This window comes from Salvia splendens, chromosome 3 (genome assembly GCF_004379255.2).
Source record: "Salvia splendens isolate huo1 chromosome 3, SspV2, whole genome shotgun sequence".
NCBI classification, from domain to species: Eukaryota; Viridiplantae; Streptophyta; class Magnoliopsida; order Lamiales; family Lamiaceae; genus Salvia; species Salvia splendens.
This window is the reverse complement of record NC_056034.1, coordinates 41,206,876-41,225,038: the sequence shown is the minus strand read 5'-3', so window position 1 is coordinate 41,225,038 and position 18,163 is coordinate 41,206,876. Positions and strand designations below refer to the sequence as shown.

General features: G+C 37.9%; 3 protein-coding genes across 10 annotated transcripts; 1 reads left to right on the top strand and 2 right to left on the bottom strand.

Annotated features, from left to right (window-relative positions):
• Nucleotides 1-886: 886 nt before the first annotated feature.
• LOC121796089 lies at nt 887-5,341 on the top strand. 3 transcript variants are annotated; one of them, XM_042194823.1, is made up of 6 exons: nt 887-1,140; nt 2,169-2,338; nt 2,459-2,517; nt 2,610-4,166; nt 4,280-4,424; nt 4,505-5,341. In XM_042194823.1, the coding sequence occupies exons 2-6, from the start codon at nt 2,227-2,229 to the stop codon at nt 5,176-5,178; spliced, it is 2,547 nt and encodes an 848-aa protein (XP_042050757.1). In that variant the 5' UTR covers nt 887-1,140; nt 2,169-2,226; the 3' UTR covers nt 5,179-5,341. The 3 variants fall into 3 exon arrangements, with proteins under 3 accessions (XP_042050757.1, XP_042050755.1, XP_042050756.1); XM_042194821.1 differs by having other exon boundaries at nt 2,163-2,338; XM_042194822.1 differs by lacking the exon at nt 887-1,140 and having other exon boundaries at nt 1,153-2,338.
• A 105-nt stretch (nt 5,342-5,446) lies between these two features.
• LOC121796090 (AMSH-like ubiquitin thioesterase 3) lies at nt 5,447-10,257 on the bottom strand. The gene is made up of 14 exons (XM_042194824.1): nt 10,033-10,257; nt 9,608-9,672; nt 9,429-9,504; nt 9,153-9,329; nt 8,980-9,080; nt 8,200-8,305; nt 8,062-8,108; nt 7,558-7,879; nt 7,297-7,386; nt 7,148-7,210; nt 6,669-6,743; nt 6,181-6,243; nt 5,999-6,051; nt 5,447-5,853 (listed from the first exon to the last, which is right to left on the bottom strand). The coding sequence occupies exons 1-14, from the start codon at nt 10,153-10,155 to the stop codon at nt 5,679-5,681; spliced, it is 1,536 nt and encodes a 511-aa protein (XP_042050758.1). The 5' UTR covers nt 10,156-10,257; the 3' UTR covers nt 5,447-5,678.
• A 1,169-nt stretch (nt 10,258-11,426) lies between these two features.
• Nucleotides 11,427-15,965, bottom strand: LOC121796088 (putative pentatricopeptide repeat-containing protein At3g16890, mitochondrial). 6 transcript variants are annotated; one of them, XM_042194816.1, is made up of 5 exons: nt 13,487-15,965; nt 12,341-13,015; nt 12,064-12,233; nt 11,771-11,993; nt 11,427-11,699 (listed from the first exon to the last, which is right to left on the bottom strand). In XM_042194816.1, the coding sequence occupies exon 1, from the start codon at nt 15,800-15,802 to the stop codon at nt 13,646-13,648; it is 2,157 nt and encodes a 718-aa protein (XP_042050750.1). In that variant the 5' UTR covers nt 15,803-15,965; the 3' UTR covers nt 11,427-11,699; nt 11,771-11,993; nt 12,064-12,233; nt 12,341-13,015; nt 13,487-13,645. The 6 variants fall into 6 exon arrangements, with proteins under 6 accessions (XP_042050750.1, XP_042050749.1, XP_042050751.1 ...); XM_042194815.1 differs by having other exon boundaries at nt 12,731-13,015; XM_042194817.1 differs by having other exon boundaries at nt 12,064-12,206; nt 12,731-13,015.
• Between the last annotated feature and the right edge of the window lie 2,198 nt (nt 15,966-18,163).

Genomic DNA, 18,163 nt, shown 5'->3' with positions numbered 1-18,163 from the left:
GTGTTATAACAATTTCAATTTCAATTCAAATGAAACATAATTTTGGAGAAATGATTCGATTAATCAAACTTCATATATTTTCTCCAACAGCACAGTGCATATCAAAACTCAAAATTTGTTTAACTCAAATAATTCAAATATGGCACCAATATAGTCACGAAACACCTTTAAATTCAAATTTGGGTTGGATCATAACCTTATTTATTATGAAATTATCTCTCATAAATTTTGATACAACTTTATTTCATGACAATGGCACCCAAATAGAATGTACTATAATAAACTAGAAGTTTGAATCAAGTGGCTCAAATGTCATGCTCAATTTTCCTTAAAGTTACATTTCAAACTGTTGAACATGCAAATATGATATATCTTCCTATAAAAGAATTTACAACCTCACTTGTATACTACGTCTTGTGTTATTATAAGAAAACATTTCCTTTATGATTATTTTCTACATACATTCTTCCTCCATCTTTTCCCCAAATCCAAAATTTTTAGAAAAATCAATTGCTTCAATTTGAAAACTTTCTTCAATAGCATCAAATTCTAAGACAAAGAAGAAAAGAAATTAAAACTCATCCCCAAATAGTATAAATTTGTTGAACAATAAACAAACAAACTATGATATATTTCACCCTTTTTTTTATAGAAAAAGACATTAATTAGTTTTCTACTTTTCTCAATTAAAACCCTCGTGGCCGAGAGTGGGGCCCTTTCAATTCTATTTGGAATTTGAAATCTCTCCCTCTCACAAAGAGACGTTACAATCTTTTTTAACCTTTTCTGCAAATTTAACCACAAAAACCATTTTTTCGAGAATTTGAATAAAAAACTAGCGTTCCACACAAATCAAACATATAAATAATATATTTGTCTTTACTTTTTCTTTAAAATCACTCCAAAAATCAAATTTTCCCCACTGTCTCATTTAATGTTGATTCAGCGAGTTGTACCATTCAAAAACACACCCTCACTTCTTCACTGCTTATTTTCTGACAGGAGTTCTATCTGCAGCTCCCAACGTTCGAAACCATTTTTTGTTCTTGCAGCAATTTACATTTTTCTTGATAAAGAAACGATTTTGGCTCATAAAAATTGAATCTTTGCAAAGAAGGTTCCTCGTTTCAACTCTGCTGCGTGAGTTTTCTTTATTTATAACGTTGTTTTGATGCTGTTACGTTGAGATAACGAAAAGGGTCCCTGTCTTTTTTGGGTGGTTTTATCTGTGAAAAAGATTATATTTTGAGAGTTTTTAATCATGTGTCTGTGTATGTGTGTGTATAGTTTCAGAAAGTGTTGGTGAATGAGATAGTCATGGTGATCAATTTTAGATGATTTTGTAATTCTTTTTGTTTTTGCAAAGGTATGGTGATTATAAAGAAACGAGAAATGGGTGAAATCAAGAACAGAATTCTTGAAAAACTGTTTGAGAGATGGAATTCTGTTGTGTGTGTTTTTATACTGTAATTACTGTGGTAAAATGTTGGATTTTCAGATGCTATATTGCTTGCCCTTTTTTCGTAATTTCTTTTTCCAAGAAAGGGAATTGTAGACTTGTAGATTAGTTCTAGATTTTAGGAGCCGAAATCATTTGTTTGAAAATGTCTTTTTATTGTTGAAGTTGTTATGTACAGAAAATATGTGCAGTCAACGTGCATTTTTATTTAATTTTTTTTGGGCTAAGGCATATATCACATTATGCATCATCTTTTGCTGAATTATAATTTACATGAATATATGGTCATTTATAAATAGGTCTAAAGCCTGTTTTTGCAATTCCAGAGGTGAATTTTAATAGGTAGATAGGAGTATAAATTGAAGGAAAATGGTTGGCATACTGGCGAAATCATTTCTTGGTTTGTTGCAGTGTACAGTATGTAATGAGAAAATTTAGTACTAAAAGAGATTTGCTTTCATTGTTAATGTTCAAATTTGGCTGATTTTTCTTGCAATTGCAGTGAATATTAGTAGGTAGATGAGAGTATGAATTGATGAAGAAAATTGCTTTCATGCCGCCGAAACCATTTCTTGATTTGTTTCAGTATGAGTATATAATGAGAGAATTTACTTCCATTATTAAAGTTTATAATTGCTGAAGAAACTTTGATACTTTGTACAAATGATTGTTTGAAATCAAATGGCATGATCTTCTATTGCAGATACAGAATATGTTATTCCATCTTGTCCCTTAAGTTGATTGTGTTGTAACATTGGATTGCAAAGATGGGAATCGAGAAGCAAAGCTCCAAGAGTGGTGTTGGTAGCTTCCTCCAACTATTTGATTGGAATGCAAAATCTCGAAAGAAGTTGTTCTCGAGCAAGTCAGATTGCCCCGGTATAAAACATTCCTTCACAAACTTTTCTTGATCAAATGCTGAATTTTTGTATATGGCAAGAGTTGTACTACTGTGTTATTGTTGAGGCAAGCTCTTACCCTTCCCTTATCATTATGTAGAGAAATCCAAGCAGAAAAAGAGATGTGATGGGAGCTTGCCAACGACACGCCTTGATATGGTGAGGCTATTGATCTAATAACGTCGAGCTTCTTCAGTTTCTGATAGTTTGTAGGAATATTACCTATGTGACATTTCTCTTTCAACGTATAGATGGACGAGGATGAGGTTTCAGCTCGACCAAGTATGAAAGGAAGTAGCGTTTATAGTTGTGCTTCATCTGTTGTAACTGATGAGGACTTGTATGGAAGCAAGGGCCCCGGAGTTGTAGCACGCCTCATGGGATTGGAACCCTTGCCAAAACCCAATACCCTCGAGCCCTACACACCGTTTTCCTACAGCCACTCTCTTCCTGGCTCGTACTACCAATCTAAGACTCTTGATTATCGTCAAGACCCTCAGATCATGCAGTTGGGCACCTTGCAGCAGCCCGGTGTCCAATCTGTCACGGAGCCTAAGTATCAGAAGGTGAAGCAGAGGCCGATTGAGAAGTTTCAAACCGAAGTTTTGCCACCAAGATCAGCTAAATCGATACCTATTACTCACCACAAGCTCCTTTCTCCTATAAAAAGCAAGACTTCGATCCCACCTAAGGATGCTGCTCACATCATGGAAGCAGCTGCTCGGATTCTTGACACCGGGCCTAAGGTGGTTAAAAAACCGGTGCTGCCATTGGCTAGTTCGTCTCTGAAAGTAAGGGATTCGAATGAGAAGGTCCAAGCAGCACAAAAGCTTTTCCCAAAGGTGTCTGAAGGCTCTCAGAGGTCGAGAGGTATGAAGAACACTAGGGGAAGCTCTGTTACTAGGAGCTCGAATAGTGGCTCCGTAGATGCAATGTCTGTTAGCAGTTTGCAAGATTCTGCCGAAGTTACATCCGCAGTGAAAAGCAAGGGAAAGTCCATTTCACTTGCACTGCAGGCTAAGGCCAATGTCCAGAAACGAGAGGGTCTAAGCTCGACTAGGAGCAAGGCTGAAGTGAATGTTTACAGTCCAAACTTGCTATTCACGAGTCAGTCAGGGGCACAAAAGAGTACTCCTAACAAGAAGCCATCCACACACAAGAATTCTGGTGTGCTCCGGCAGAATAATCAGAAGCAGAACTGTGTTGCTGATAAAGGAAAGCCGCCTTTGAAGAAAGCAGTTGGTGGGGATCAGTCTTCTGTGAGGCGACAGAATTCCAGTAAACCGTTAGGTACCTCCAAACTGAGCTCTAGGAAGTCGAGCACAGAGACTAGAGATGACAGAAGCAATACATCATCTTGTAGCTCAGAAAGAGTCACTCGTAAAAAGAGATCTATTGAAGGGAAAGTTATGCAGTCTGCTGATATCATGGATACACAAAGTGGTGGAGGATCGGATGTCATCTCATTCACGTTCACTACTCCATTGAGGTCGACCGAGTTTGAAGAAAATAGAAAGCCCTTCCCAGTGGATTCTCCTAGTAAAAGGATGATGCTGAATGCAGATGGTTTGGCTGCTTCAAAGTTCACTTTCTCAGGACATAACGTCAGAGGAGGCGACTCTTTAAGCTCGTTTCTAGAGCAGCAACTTAAAGAATTGGCTCATAAGACAGACTTGTCCCATCAGAAATCGGGGCCAGAACTACACGGCTCAAGCGTGCTAGGAGACCATAAAACGAGAAGCGGAGATTACTCATTTGATCGGTTAGGCCAGCCAGGGTCAAGTTTTCGCACCCTTCGACACTTTGAGGTACGTTGATTACCATCTTGTTTGCCATTCTCATTACCTAAATCTTTGAACAAGCGATTATTGGTATAGATTCCTCCATTTTCCTCATGCTAATCAAACGAGCTTCGTTTCAGGGCATGAGTGGACAGAAGAACATATCGTTAGACAAGACATTTCTCAATTACCGACATCCAAGTCCGGTTTCTGTTTTTGAACACTTTTCCTTCACAGAGAGCTGCAATTCATCTGATAGTGCAGAGAGTAATCGTGGTACAGAAGGTACAACGATGCATATCGCGTTTTGCATCGGTAAACTAATTAGGGATTAATGAACTAACTATTACTTATCAATATCACAGGTGGTGGAAACAAGTGTACATCACTTCAATCCGAGGACTTACTCGGTAGGAATTCCATGAACATGTTCCTTTCGTGTGAAGTAGATTTCGACCTGTCAGACTCAGCTTCTTCAACTTCTGCTGGGACTGTAGCAAAAAGGAGAGAGATCACCTTAACCTCGGCCCGACATGGGAAGCTGAAAAGCTGGGAGCTCGACTATGTTGAGATGATGTTATGTGGCATTGAGGTTATGTTTAAGGATTATGCTATGGGAAGATCTACTGAGATCATCAGCCCTCATATGTTTGATCAGCTGGAAAGTTGCAAGAAGTGCTTCGATGGCTGTGAGCTCGTCTCAAGCATGAGCAGGAGGCTAGTGTTCGACTGTGCGACCGAATGCTTGGAAACGAGATGCAGAGGATACGCTGCAGGAGGGTACGAGCTGTGGGCTAAGGGCGTTAGCACAGTGAAGAGGAAGGAGAGACTAGCTGAAGATGTATGTAAAGAGATTTTGAGATGGAGTGGCATGGGAGATTTCATGGTCGATGAGCTCGTGGAGAGTGACATGAGCTGCAGCACGTACGGGAGATGGCTCGACTACGACATCGAAGGGTTCGAGGTTGGGTTACAGATTCAGTCACGCATTCTTAATTCTTTGATAGATGAGGTAGTTGCTGATATCTTGGTTCTTTAATAACTTCGAACACCAATTTCATCGTATAGTTTGCTTCCATTTTTGATTCATAGTCTACATCTCTCCCTGACAGTTATTTCAGTTGTGAGAGAGTCCTTCAACTGAAAATTTTCCTATTTGTAAGTGAATGAGAGGGATGAAATAGTAGTAGTGTGTTTTACTAGCATCTGTGAAAAATGTATGCGAAAGAGAGAGGCCTACAAACAACTGAAAAACACAAACGAAAAAGAGATTCCAAATATCACCAACTCTTCATTGCAAGGAAACATATCAACAAAATCATAGAAGAAAATGCAATTAGAGACAATAGTCGTGATAATTACAGCAGAGGGCATGCACGTGCCTAATTCCTCATGAAAACAGAAACTCGATCCGGTCGAAAATCATTAGCAGCATCAACTACCCATCATAATCGAGGTGATAGATATTCAAGTTATAGGTGATCTAGTTTACAAAATTCAGAAATAATGAACCTATACAGTCTCTGAAATCATACACGTTCAACGAAGATCGACCACGTCAAACTTCAACTTGGCATTCATATAAACATGGGAGCAATGCTCGTAGATGGGGCTTCCGTCTTCAGCTTCTTCATGAGGATGGAACCCACGCTGTTGGCAGTTGCGAATCACAGAGACACCACCAGGGTCGGAGAGATGGAAGATTCCATGAGGGCTGTGATGAGCGCATAAATATTAGTCAGTCTTCTTGTTGCTATGGAAGAATGGCCAGCAGAAGCAACTCCCAGATGAATTAACTTTCATAACAAACCAAAAATAAACTTTTTATTGATTTTTTAAAATTTGGGAGATATATCTACCTTTGTGTGTCGGTAGGAGCCATAACAATTGCAATTGCTTCCGGCAACATGACCTAGATACAAGTCAAAACCGTTACATTGGCAAGGTAAGCAAGTAACCAAAGGGGGAAAAAAGTTTTTAGAAAGGATATTGATGCCGGATGGGGATCAGATAAACTACCACAAATACACATTTATATTACCTGATATGAATAATGAGTGTGAAGATCAACAGAAGACATAAAGCACGTTTGTGTTGGATGTGTCTGCAAAGCAACCAAAAATTAATCAAATTTGGAATATGATATCTGCATGCTATATATACAGTGACACAGACAAAAAACTGTTTTCTTCTAATATGCTTATGTATGATTTTTCCATTTTTTTTCTTCCATTTGCAGTTGCCTTCAAATCACCTGTTTCTTTCTAAAAGTGACATAATATTCAATACTGTGATCATAGAAGGCAGAAGAGGAAAACCATGGTGCAAGTAAATTAGCTCAAGTTATGACTTATGCTAAATGATAAAACAGTGAAACACGACCAATGGTGGCAAGCGTAATTCCCTCAGGCTGAAAGCATATGATGTAACAGTTGGATAGAGTGTATTAATAATCCATAACGAGATGAGAGGAAAGAATAGCCAAGAGAAAGACTGAAGTGTGTTACCCAAGCTAGTATTAATACTTACGTGAATCCATCCAAGAGGAAAAAGGGAGCGTTTATCTTGAACATCAAAAATCTCTTCTTCATTCAAAGTTTGACACTGAACATAAAGAAAAAGGATATTAAACTGTCAGTTGATTCAAAAGTAAATTCAAACTAAAACACATTGGATATGTGTCAATTGACTGCATGTACTTTATGCCAAGTGGAATGTATTGGATTGAGATCAACAAATAGGCAAAAATACCATAACTTGGACTCTTGGAGTACTAGTTAATAGTTATCATTAACAAAGTTCACTATAAAAGGCACTTATAATAATTTCCTTTGTACTGGAGGAGATTTGCAACATTGCAATATTAATATTCTAATTTTTCTATAAAAAATCATTCTAGTACCCTATGGGAGAAGCAGTCTATCAACTGGGTTATAAAATGATATCACACAACGGGAGAAGTGAAAAGATGAATATCACAGATGAAAATATGAAGTTGTATGCAATACCGAGTCTGAAGTCGATTCCTGCTTTGGGACAATGAGCGTCGTAATATGAAATACTCTATTCTTCTGCAATCCAACAAAATGCAAACATTATTTTTCAGCTATCATAATTTTGTGCTACCAAAAGCAGTTTAAGGAAACTGAAGGCTTACAAGTGAACCAGCAAGAACACCACATGTCTCCAAATTCCTTGAAGTATTTTCTCGTGCCAATCGCAAGAAATCATCAAGTATCTTCACTGGCTACAGCATAAGCAAAACATATGTGCATCATATTCCACAGAAAAAAAGTATGCTGTAGATTTAATATGATATTTTAAAACAGTGAAAGGTTTTTTCTAACTTGAAACAACTAAGAAAGGGTTTCAATTAGGCTCTGATATGTACAAGGTTAAGAATAGACACCACACTCACAATGTGAAGATCTTGGTAAGAATTGGAACTAGGCAAGCCATCCTGAGAGAAATTTGCTGGTCCTGGTCTTGGGTCTGCAACTCTTGATGGAGATATGTGACGATGTTCGGGCATCACTTGTGCTAGGACAGGAGGTGGAGAAGGTTGCCTAATATTTCCCAACTGAAAATCATTGTTCTCCGCATTCCCTTGGAGAGGACCAGATTCCTCGGCAAGCCATCTGCCATCATCCAAAGATAGAACAGATTCTAAGGTTGACTTTTCCGCATTTGAATCACCATCATTTGCTGCCACTGGTTCTAGTTGCCCAACCTGATTCAGACTATAAAAGTAGTGATACAAGATTGAAATGTTATAAGCAACTAATTTGCAGTAGACACCGGTGCATGGTTGTAGTTCCCAAGTATATTTAACCAACAAAGCAAATAGAGGTTCCTTCCAACTTAAATGCATGCCAAACAAAGGGGGGGGGGGGGGTAGGAAACATTTAATTTGACCCCATACCTTGAGAATTCTTTAGTGTCCACAACAATATTAGTGGGATAATTAACCTGTGAACCAAGAGTAGGAATCAACAAATTTAGAATACATTAGTTGGTTTTTGTTTATGGGAAATGTAAACACCAAGAAGCTATGGTTTACCTTAACCTCAGCCATTGGACCAAGCCATTGACCACGTAGACCAGTTGGTCCTAATAATGAATGCCTGGATAATGTCTCCTGCTTTGGAAGAGGTAAACCAAGAGACCTGAAAATGCAGAAAATAATCATTACGTGTAACACACCCAAACATATTATTTAAGCTGAAACACAGTATGAGGTCTCCGGAAGGTCAAGCAGACAGTAAATAACATTGGCATCACTGCATCCGCAGTTGAAAAGTAAGTATGTATCGAATATCAATCATCTAAAGCAAAACCAATTCTAATCAAGATATGTTTGGAATAGATGGCTGTTATCAAATGCATGAGCGAAATCTTATGGCTCTACCTGGGTTCATAAATTCGTAGTGATGGTTTCAAAATTCATCAACCCAGTTAGGATAATGACAAGTTATGATGGATGGGTCTCAGATGCCTTAAATAGCTACTTTAAATAACGGTGGTTTATACACCACATGAAGCCTCTCTATCCAAAATTCTGGCCTTATTATTCATACCCCACATAATTCAAGAAAAAATCAAAGTATCAATGACATATATTTAGTCATACAGATAGATACTGTAACGAGCAAAACATAACTGGACCATCAAGAAATACTAACTATATACTTAGCAAAGGAAGCTATTTTCCTAACATTCATTACGAAACAAATGAGGATACTTTAGATATATAAATAATCACAACCTTTTTCTATTATTTTACATAAATAACAACTTGATGTAATAGATTTTAGGTATAGTATCATAGTAATGCACTCACATCTTCTGGAATTGAGACTCAACAGGTTTTGGCGAAGAAAATCTAGCATAATCATTATTCTGCATCAATGAAGATGAAGGCGCGGTAATCTGTTGTGACATCTGAGACAAAAGTAATAAGTTAAGCAAGGAGGTTTTAAAAAATTTAACCAAACCTTCAATCTCAATAAATACCTGCTTGCTACTGTAGTTTAAGGAGGCTTTGTTATTTACTGAAGGCGTGTAGGAAACACTAGTCGGACCATCAAGCTGATGCATCTGACTATTAGTGCTAAATGTTTTCTGTTCATCTAACTGAAGACGCACTTTCGGCTTTAAAGCCTCCAGCTCATCTAGCACAGCAAGCAATTTCTGCAACACCATGACATGAACCAAATTTATCTAGTACCTTATCACTAAAACTTGATAAGCTAAACATACAAATTTGTAAATTACAGATAAATCACTTACCTTCTTATAAAAAGATCTTTCTTTGGAACACAAAACTTGGTAATCTTTATGGTATGGTATAGTCTCTGACACCAAACTGTTTAAATTCAGGGCACATCTCAAAAGCATCAGTCACTCATTATTAACTCAAAACATACAAAGGACAAGTCCAGATGTGTAAGCAATTAAAAACACTTTACCTTGAATATCTTAGCAGTATAACATACAAGTCGATCAAGTTTTTTTCCTCCCTATAGATATTTGCCTGCACAAATACATGACACATGATCTAAGAATCAATCATCTAATACAGCCTTTCACAGATTATGAACTGATAATGCACATTTTCTGAAGTCAATCAATGCCGCGGGCTGCCATTACACGAATTAGAAGCTTAAAAATCAGCTCACTGAAATTCAGCACCACCAAAAGATAAAGTAATCTCATATCAACTAATTATAGCATAAAAACTTCATATGCACATAGTCCGAAAATATCAAAGCAAGAAAGTAGAAGCTCAAAATCAACTGAATTTCGACTCTAACAACGAAAATTCTTCACACGCATTGAGTTATTGAAATTAATCAAAAGCAGAATAAACAATTCCGCGGTTACGAGTTCCGACCTGTTTGAGGATATTATCGGCGATACGGTAGTAATTGCGGAGAGAGATCCGATTGTCGACGTCGACCTTCCGCGTCATAGCGCTGAAATTGATCGGGGAAGTGGAGTATGACGGCCGCCTCATTTTTCCGGTGAGATTTCTCGCGGCAGGAATTCGATTCTCCGGCGAGAAAAAAAGGGGCGTTGGGATTAAATTAAAAATGATAAAAGTGAGTCGTTTTGATTATAAGTGGTTAAATAAATCGGTGATCTTCATGTCGACATTCTGTCAATCTTAGATTTGACTCTTAATCAAATTTTTTTCTTTGTGTCTTATTCATTAAGTATTAGCTAATTTTTTATAAGTGATTTGTTACTATGAATTATATTTATCTCAATCTTTAATTCTTTATATTTTCTTTGTATAGTATTCACTTTTGTATACAATTGATTGGAGTATATTTTATCCAAAGAGATTAAAAAAAAAATACTAGTACTACTATAAAATTATCACACTCTCCCTTGTTTTTAATATTATCAATTGCTCGATTTATAAATTTTTATGATACGTGAGTACAATATATCCGAATTTCATGACGTCAAACTAAATGAGATACGGTAAATACGAAATACTTTAATGTTTAACATACTTAATAGTAAATCAAAGTGAACGTACCCTAAAAGTTTTAAATATTGTACACAAAGTATTCTTATTGTCGTCTTTATTATTTTCTTAGATTGTCATAATCTTTGAGCATCACTCTCTTTGACATACCTTACGTGAGTTTTTTACGTGAACATCATTCTCATTTGACATACGTTTAGTGTTGTTTGTTTCAATTTATATATTTAGTTTGATTCTAATACATTAAAAATGTTATTAGAATTTTTAATTTCACAAAATTTTTAAAAATAAAGCTCAATTTGATCATTATAATTTTTTAAAAAATTAATAATATATTAATATTAATAAAATAACAACCAAGCTTATAATTTTAAAAATATTACTCGATTTACTCTATAATTTTAAAAATCTTAATAAAACAACAATCAATCTTTGATTTTTATGAATTTTATGAAATTGAAAATCTCAATAACATTTTTTAATGTATTAGAATCAAACTAAATATATAAATCGAAACGAACAACGCTAGACCTGTGTCAAACGAGAGTGGTGCTCACATAAGCTACGTAGCATATCATTCCTCTAGCCTTTAGTATTTTTCACGATTTAGGGTTAAAATATAAATGTATTTAACATCTAATCGGATTCTATTATCTAGAAATCGAACCAAATAAACTTGGATTCCTATAAATAAAAATTGAAGTTCAAAATTCAATTCGATTTTGCACGCCCCTTTAATATTCCTTCTTTTTCATTTGCGAAGATCAGAGGCAGATGCTAATTTCGAAAGCTATTCAAAGATCAATTTATTGAGAACAATAGGATCATATATTAGAGATTATAACCCAAGTAAATTCATATTAATCCCAACACACTGATCATAATATCAATCATATGATAAATAAAATGCATACATAAATATTTCATCTAATGAAAAAAAATTAATTTTCTCAATCACAGCATCAAAGCCATCATCACCATCGCCACAAATGCATAAACAACCTCCAATGCCTTCTTCTTGCCACCACCACTCGTTTGAATATGCTCAAGCACATCAAAATTACCTAAAACACAACACACACAGTTCAAGAAAATACTTCACACAATCCCAAAACAAATAAAATATGTCACGCACCTCGCTTAGGTCCATAGCATCCGGACTCGATGGTGTCGCGCACGTCATCCAGTGTCGCGCTGTTAAGGAACACGAACCCTTTCAGGATCCCGTCCATGCACCCCAGCACGTGCTTCGTCTCCTCTATGCATGGCCCCTTGCAGTACACGTCTGTGTCATCTTCTGGCACGTGCAGCTCCCCGTTCTCGGTGAGCCTGTGGGCTTCCTCGCAGCTGCTGTAGATCTGCACACACGGCCCGTTTCAAGATATTGTCTATTTTTTGGTGATACAGTTTCTTGCTATGATCACTTACGTAGTTAGCCTTGAGGCACCCAAGGGCTTTATCGAAGATACGGGAAGGACCGGTGCCTATGATTCCAGCTTGAGGGAAAAACCCTATCTCTCCATCGTGTTCTGCTTTGGGCAGATACTGGTCCGCGACCACACCCGCAGCACCTAGATGGGGATAATCATACGCCGTTCCTGTTAGAAATGTCATAGAAAGAAACAAACAAACAAAAAAAAACTCAGCATTTATACATGAGTTCTTGAACAATAATGGCAGCTCAAATAAGCTTATACAGTTATACCAAATTTACTACTGCATACAAAGATGTAAAGCAGAAGTGGAACGAGAGGGCAACAATGAGCAGATGCTGAGAATCTCATCTGAAAAACGCACTTGAAAACACTGAATGGAAGAGCCATTTCGCAGTATATATAGCTATGAATCAGACAAACTGCTTCGTTTTCTAGTTGCCACAACTACCCGAAAAAACATATTCGTATCCAACTAGATATAGAGTGGTATGATTTTCAAGTAATTAATTATCATTAGCAGAACTATAGAAAATAAATCAAGAAAAAAAGTGTAAGTATAGGTAATCTGCTGAAATTATGGTCATGCCTTTAAAAGAGGATGGTTGGGCAGTTCACACCTACTTTGACATACTTTTTTATTGAAGGGCAAGAAATCAAACCTGCACGAGAAGCTTGTAGTACAAGTAATGATCTAATTTTGAGTGACAATTATACACTCCAACACTTCCACACATTCAGAAATATGACGGTTCCAGAAACCAGTAGTATTCACACATTTTTGGCAAAACCGTGAAGTTTCAAAATATTGATATGACAAAGCCAACAGCTTCTCGACCAACAGCAACATCTCCAATCTAGAAATGAGCTAGAGCTTCAAGCAGAATCCTTCATGAATTCTATTTTCATTAATCGATCGCAAGAGATTCCCAGCAGGCATAAATGTCCTGATCACATATGGAGAGAGAATCAGTAAGCTTTACACATTCATTCAGCAAAGCAGTATTCTATCGTACGCAGCGAATGCCAAAATATCTGTTGCTAGTCATACACATCTAGTCATACGCACAGTTCTAGAATCGAAACAGACAAGTACTTACAGCAGGTATCCGTATAACGAAACAAGACATGTCAGTTAGAAAAAGTAAATGCTCCACAAATAACAAGCATTATTTATTAACATCGTCTCATCCGAATTTCTTGACATTTCACTGAACAAAAATAGTACACAACTCTGGTTTTCAATGGTTGGTTGTCCAAAACTCTTTACAAATAACTAAAACAATGATATGATTAAGGTTTCTTGACAATGCTTGATTGTGAATAACTACCAGTTTACTGATCTATCGACTTCAAGTAGCCCAATTCAACCTCATTTGCATTAATCTCATAGATGTAAAAAAAATTAAATAACTAACCACAGAGGCATTTTGAACTGGCATCAAGCCCTTCTATTTCGACTTCAACCATGCAACTCAGGCTATCCACAGACATATTACACGTACAAGACAAATTGTGGTGTCTATACCAGCACTTGACGGAGCAATGAAAATTTGTTCATCTCTTTGATGAAATAATCAACCAACCAAAACTTCAGATCCGGAAAGCACAGGTTTCAGAGTCAGTCCCTTCTCTTTATATTTCGACCATACGTCCATGGCTTCTTGAGACCTCCCTGACTTGACCAGGGCATCAATAAACGAGTTGCACGTATAAGCATCAGGCTTACATCCATTCATCTCCATCGAAGTTAGTAGACCCTTCGCCTCATGAAACCTCTCACACTCGCACAGTACATTGATAAATGCAATGTATGTAAAATTATCAGGGCGCAAGCCCAGTGTCAGCATGCTTTTCAGAAGCCTGTGGGCCTTATCGATCTTACGGTCTCTACAATACTTCTTTATTAGAGCATTAAATGTATACATATCAGGTTGGATTCCATCAATTTGCATCTTTCTCAGCAATCTCATAGCTTTGGAAACATTCCCGGATAAGCACAACGAACGAATTAGACTATTATATGTGACAGCATTGGGAGTGACTCCCCACTCCAACATCTCTTCGAAACAATCAAAAGCATCAACAGTCCGATTAACCTGGAAGAGGCCATCAATCATAGAACTGAAAGTGAACACGTCTGGTCTAAAACCATGACTGAAGAGCATCAGTAGCATTTCTCGTGCCTTATCTACATCCCTCGACTTGTAATACCCTGTAATAATGGTATTAAAAGTAGCCACATTAGGGAAAAAACCTTTTTTCGTCATCATCCCGAAAGTTTCTAATGCTCTATTCATCATTTCAGCTTTGCAAAAGCAGTCAATCACCATATTATACGAGAACACGCTGTTGACAAGTCCTTCCTCGAGTATCCATCTTATATATTGATTGCCCTTCTCTTCTCTCATTGACCTGTACAATGCTTCAACAAGTGCTAAACCAGTTCTTAAATCAACCTTCACACTTCTTTTAATGAAATGCTCAAATATTTGGCATGTTTCCTCAACGTCTAATCCTTTAATCAAACAAGTCATGGCAATGTTAGCTATTGAGCTGTTAGGAAAATAACCTCGTGCCTCAACTTTCCTTAAAAAGTCAGCTGCCTGTTTTGCTAAAGAATGACCACAGAGGTGACATATCACACTATCAAAAACCACTTTAGGCAGATCGAGCTCACTATCCACCCATCTTGACAACAACCTAAACGCTTCAACTGGGGCAACAGAACTAAAAACACCATTGATCAGTGACCTATATGTTGCTTCATTTGGGATAACTTTCTTATTCTTCATTGTCTCAAGAAGCCTAAAGGCCTCATCTATGCTTCTAGCCTTGATATATCCATCCATCAGGATGGTATACGTGAACACATTAGGCGAATATCCCAAAGCCTCCATCTGTTTCACCAGCCGAAGGGCCTCCCCCACCACTCCCGCCTTACAGACCCCATGAATGAGGATGTTATACGTATATCTATCTGGGACACAGCCATCCACCTCCATCTGTTGAAACTTGAGATATGCCAAATCGAGCGAATTGGACTTCACAAGCCCATCAATCACGGAATTATACAACCTCGTGTTGGGAGTAACCCCTAAATAAGAAACCTGCTCAAAAACCTCAGAGCAGTACTTTGCCAACCCCAATCTTCCCCAACTACCAATTAACGCGCAAAGCAACTCCTCACTCACTTGACAACCCGAGTTTCGGATGTCATGTATCAAATCAGCAGACAAGAGAACTGGACCTTTCCTATAAAGGGCATTGCCTAAAGCACTACGAATCATTTGATTCTTAGCAAGAGAAGCACTAAACTTAGAAATCCAAACATAAAACCGCAACGCGCATAAAACATTTTCTTGATTCTGCAACACGCTAACCACCACTGTTGCATTCAAATTACCTCTGTTAGCATCAAAATCATGATTTAGCAGCAAAAACCAGTCTTTTCTGGACAGAATTTCAGCCAAGTAGCCGTGATCAATAACTCTAGAGTTCAACCTTTGGTCACGATCTGAAATGTGAGATTTGGGAGGTGAAATTGAAGCAGAACTAGAATCTTTGAATTCAAGCTTACCGGCTGCAGAAACTACGCGATTTTGGACGATATTTTTGTGGGATTTCAGTGTTGTGGGTGACAGATTTCTGGGCTTAATCGGGATTTGAATTTTTGCAGCAACATATTGGATTTGAGGTGCAGCCCAAGAAGCCAAAGATGAAAGCTTTCTCATAGGAAAATTGGGCACAGGAAGAATTTGTGTTTTAGATTGAAGAAGTGATTTTATTACTCCTAGGAAAATTGGGCATAGGAAAATTGGGCACAGGAAGAATTTGTGTTTTAAATTGAACCGAATTTTGGGTTTAGGGTTTATAGGGTAATAATAAAGAATTTCTCCTTAAACTAAAGTTGTTATATTAGCACTCTCTCTATTGCTCATTACTGTGTTTCACTTCTATTTGGTGAGTATAGAGTATAGAATTAAAAAAAATTACTGAATATAGAGTATGAACACTTCCAAATAAAAAAGTGAAACATTCACTCCATATATAGAAAAATTAGAGATTACTATTACAAATTTAGACATGATAGTCATATCTACAGTTTTGTGCTCCCTAAACTAGATTAAGATATAAAGAAGTGAAACTTGAGTCTCTTTTTTCATGGGTAAATGATTTTAAATTTAAAGATCGCGCCATAGATGAGACATTTGTGTTTCTATATTGCATAGATATGAACGGTGTTATATACAATCAACCTAGATTGGACCTGCAGACCCGACACTTGCGTATTCCTCTATCTGTTAAAGGTTAGTTTTTCGTTTGTGCGTTGCTAACTGTTGTTAGCGTGCTAACCCAACTCTCTGACAAGGACGATAACAACATTAGAGCGCAAATTTCGTCAATGAATTTAATACCAATTGAGTTCAATTGCACATTGACCATGTTGAACTCATTCAGATGTTGATGCATCGGCTTTCCCTTTGATCATTCTCATATTAAACAATCATCTTATCAAATATACATTGTTCACTGTGGATGATTTCTGATACATCTCCTCCAATGTTTTCATCATCTCCTTTGTCGATGTTGATGTAGTCGTGTAATACGCCACATCCTCCAATGTTTTCTATCCCGCATCTCCCACGTTACTTGCTTCATCTTTCCAGATTTGGATTTTAGGGGCTAATATATATCTTTACCATATAAGTGATCCTCAATCCGCATCTTCCAAAAGCCGAAATCAAATCTGTCGAACTTCTCCACAACAATCTTACATCTTGATTTCTTGAATTCATATAAATGAGATGAACACACGAATTGTTTACTCAGTTCAATACAACAATTGGAGACAATAACAAATCAAAAAAATTATTTTATGTTTTTTATGCAATTTACCATGAGAGAATAACACTATACTATAAGCAATAGATATACTCCTGATTATAGCCATGCTAGGAATTACTCTCTCCGTTTCATAGTAGTGGGGACATTTCTTTTCGGCACGGAGATTAAGAAAAAAAATGTGTAATGTATTAAATAAAAAGATAATAAAGTAGAAGAGAAGAAAAAGTAGAGAAAATAAATTAAGAGAGAGGAAAAAGTAAGTGGGAAGAAATTTGTTGACTTTTAATAAAAAATAAAAATGACTTCACTACTATGGAACGTACTAAAATGACAAAATGACTCCACTACTATGGAACGGGGGGAGTATATCTCTGGAAATATATTATAAAGAGCAAATCATAGTTAGAGCATCTCCAATGGCGGCGTCGGCACCGGCACACCGATTTTTCGCGGACGCCGGTGCTGACGCCGAACCATTGCGAGCGGCGTCGTCGAAATCGGCGTCAAAATCGGCGTGCCCACGCCGATTCTTGGGCTGACGCCGATTCTCACGCCGATCCTCACGGCACCATTGTAGGCCCTGGATCGGCGTCAGACCGGTGTCAGATTTTTAATTTTTTTTTTAATTTTCCGAAACACTATATATACGCGCTTTGGACGTCATTTTCATTCGCACCGCTTGTTTTAAAGAGTACTCTCTATCTTAATTTCTGTACAAGATCAACAACGAGAAATGGAGAACAACTACGAAGGTACTCCAGTGACGACCGGGTCTCAGACTCCCCCGACTCCCGGGGGAGTGTCTCAGACTCCCCCGGCTCCCGTGGTAGGTGGTTGGCCTCCGATGACCGGGTACTACAACATGTACCCGTGGCAGCAGATGATGCCACCGATGGACGCCGGGGGAAGTGTGCCGGCTTGGCAGGGGGTACCGCCGATGCAACCCCCTATGCAGATGATGCAGGGGTGGGCACCCGGAATGCAGCCACCGGCGCAGCTGATGATGCAACCGCCGCAGGGGACGCCCGGTTTGGAAAACGTCTATCGTCCGTCTTTTGATTTTTCCACCAGTTCTTCGCACACATCGACCCCAACGGATGCACAGTACACGCAGTATGAGACCTTCTCCTTAAAGGAGTTGGGTTTTGATATTAACGAGGTTCCGGAAACTCCCATTCAAAGCCGGGGAATAGGGCGGGGTCGGAGCTCCCCTAAGAAGAAGGGCAAGGCCAAGAAGGTCGGCGAGT